The following is a 2,349-nucleotide window of genomic DNA, read 5'->3' on the forward strand; positions in this document are numbered from 1 at the left end:
GGGTGAGGGAATACTTAGAGATACAAACTGGGGAGGGCGGGTTGTTGTTTTTTTCCAAAGGGTCTGTAAATGTGGAAGAACATTGAATAAGAGGGTGGGGAAGAGAAGGAACAGCACAGAGGATCTTCAGAAAAAACAGACTTGCTCAATTTCACAGCAGGACCCTGAGGATGCAGAGCCATTTTTTAAAATCTTCCTTTCCACAAGCACTTTGACAAGCACATTATGCTCTGAAGAAGTTCTAGCAGCTATTCTCAGTGGGAAAAGTAACTTTGCAGCAGTAGAATTCTATCAACTACTAATCAACGTCTCTCTTTGTATTGTGTTGAGAATGGGTTTAGGGAAATACAGGTAGTCCTTGACTTACAACAGTTCATTTAATGACAGTTCAAAGTTACAACAGCACTGAGAAAAGTGACTTATGACCGTTTTTCATACTTACGACCATTGCAGCATCCCCATGGTCACATGATCAAAATTCAGACGCTTGGCAGTTGACTCATTTATGACGGTTGCAGTGTCCTGGTGTCATGTGATCACCTTTTGTGAACTTCTGACAAGCAAAGTCAAAGCCAGCCACTTTGGATCCAGATTTAATTACGGTATGCTTATTGGGGATTGATTGACATCAATAGGATCTAAGCTATTCATAACAAAATGCAGCATCACAGTTTCAGTAGATCTCCTCTAAGTACAGTTCAACCCTGAACCACCCACCCCTTTGTCTCCAATAGCCATCACTTAGATCAGGCATTGGAAATCTACAGTTCATGGGCTGCACCACTGGAAAGCACCCCCCCCCAAAATATATCCAACGGTCTGTGTGAGAGACAGCATAAGGCTGCTTTTATGAGTGCTCACTGTCTCCTCAGGCAGCCATGTTGGCCACAGATTAACCAGCTGCTTCTGCACATACAGAGTAACATCCTCCATCCCGTGGTAATGAAAGTGAGTGATCCAGGAAACAAAAAAGGAAGAAAAAATGGCCGTGGTGGAAGCATGGTCCCTGGATCCTATGTGGGAGAAAGTTGTTACCCCCTGATTAGATTTAGGCACATTGTAGCTGGGTTCGTACATTCATAATGAAGTTTGGCTGATTTTGGCTTACAGTTTGTGTGAGCCCAGTCTTTATATAAACCATACTTTACTGTTGTGCATTATATGTGAATCCAGCCACTGAGGTTTGTACAACAAACCATGGGTAAAACAGTTGTGGGCTTGGTGTTACAATCCAAAGCATTATATTGGTACATATACCGTAGATAGGACCTCTAGATTCAGCTGCTAATGAACTCTACTACAAACTCATAAGTTTGCTTTTTGAGAACAAAAAAGGTGAGTGCAAGCTAAGCCACCATTTTCAGTGTCTCTGCAGAGTTCAGATTTCTGTTTTGTTTAGAAAAGATTTACCATGAGAGTGCAGACTTAACATGTATTTTTGCTCTGAAGTTACAGAATATTTAGATCTGCTCAAATGAGGTCAGAAAACCTGAAGCTTGTGACACAAGACAATAATGAAATTAAATATAGTAAAGCTGTCCATAGGAAAAAAATGGCATATTTTTTGAAGTTTATGCCACCCACACTTCTTCAGACTTCTTATTCTTGGTATTTTATTCTTTTCTTTTTTTTATACACATCAAAGTGTATTCTTGCCAAAAATCATATTTTTGTTCTTAATAAAGAGTCTGTACTGGAGACAGTCAAATTGAATAGCTTCCCAAATATTTATCTAAACTATGAACCAGTTCGGGTGTCTTCCATGGCCTAGATCCAAGAATATCTTGCACACACACACCCCCAATCTATATAACTAGCATTTCCCAACATTCCAACATAGGTAAAAACACTTTATAACAAAGGCAAAGAATTAAAATCCCCCTTAATCACTGCAATTGGCTGCCAATTAAACACTGGAGCTAACTAGGCATTGTCTACATCTTGTTATGTTTTAAGAGAAATGTATAAGCATACAGCTTGCCTTACATCATTTTCCCATTTTCACAAAAAATAAACTCCTTGGGGGAAAAGAAGGCAGTAAGGTGTGAGCATGTGTGTGAGAGTGTAAAATACTACTTTTAAAAGGAAAAATATGTGTATGCATGCAAGCACACCAGAAGTTCAAAGCCAGCTTTGATTTTTTGAAGTAACCGTCAGAACTCATGAAGACAGAATCTTTTAATGTAATCTATGATGAAAAGGGATTTTTTTTTTAATTTTAATTTTTGTAAAGCCTTGGTAAGGCTATATTCATTTCTCTTAAAAGAGCCAGAAATTTTAACTAGCATTTCCTGCCCTTGTTTATGAACAGCATTCCACTGGCATTGGCAGCCAGAAAGACTAATGTCA

At 38.9% G+C, this 2,349-nt stretch overlaps 1 protein-coding gene across 1 annotated transcript in view; it reads left to right on the plus strand.

The window, feature by feature from the left end:
* Window positions 1–745, plus strand: part of FZD7 (frizzled class receptor 7) — a gene marked incomplete at its 3' end in the record, with an annotated part of 3,378 nt that extends 2,633 nt beyond the window's left edge. The window contains exon 2 of the mRNA XM_083369181.1: window positions 735–745. Coding sequence (XP_083225307.1) covers window positions 735–745 — 11 coding nt within the window. The remainder of the gene's footprint in view (window positions 1–734) is intronic.
* Between the last annotated feature and the right edge of the window lie 1,604 nt (window positions 746–2,349).

The sequence above is a fragment of the Vipera ursinii genome (genome assembly GCF_947247035.1).
Source record: "Vipera ursinii genome assembly, chromosome: 1".
Lineage (NCBI taxonomy): Eukaryota > Metazoa > Chordata > Lepidosauria > Squamata > Viperidae > Vipera > Vipera ursinii.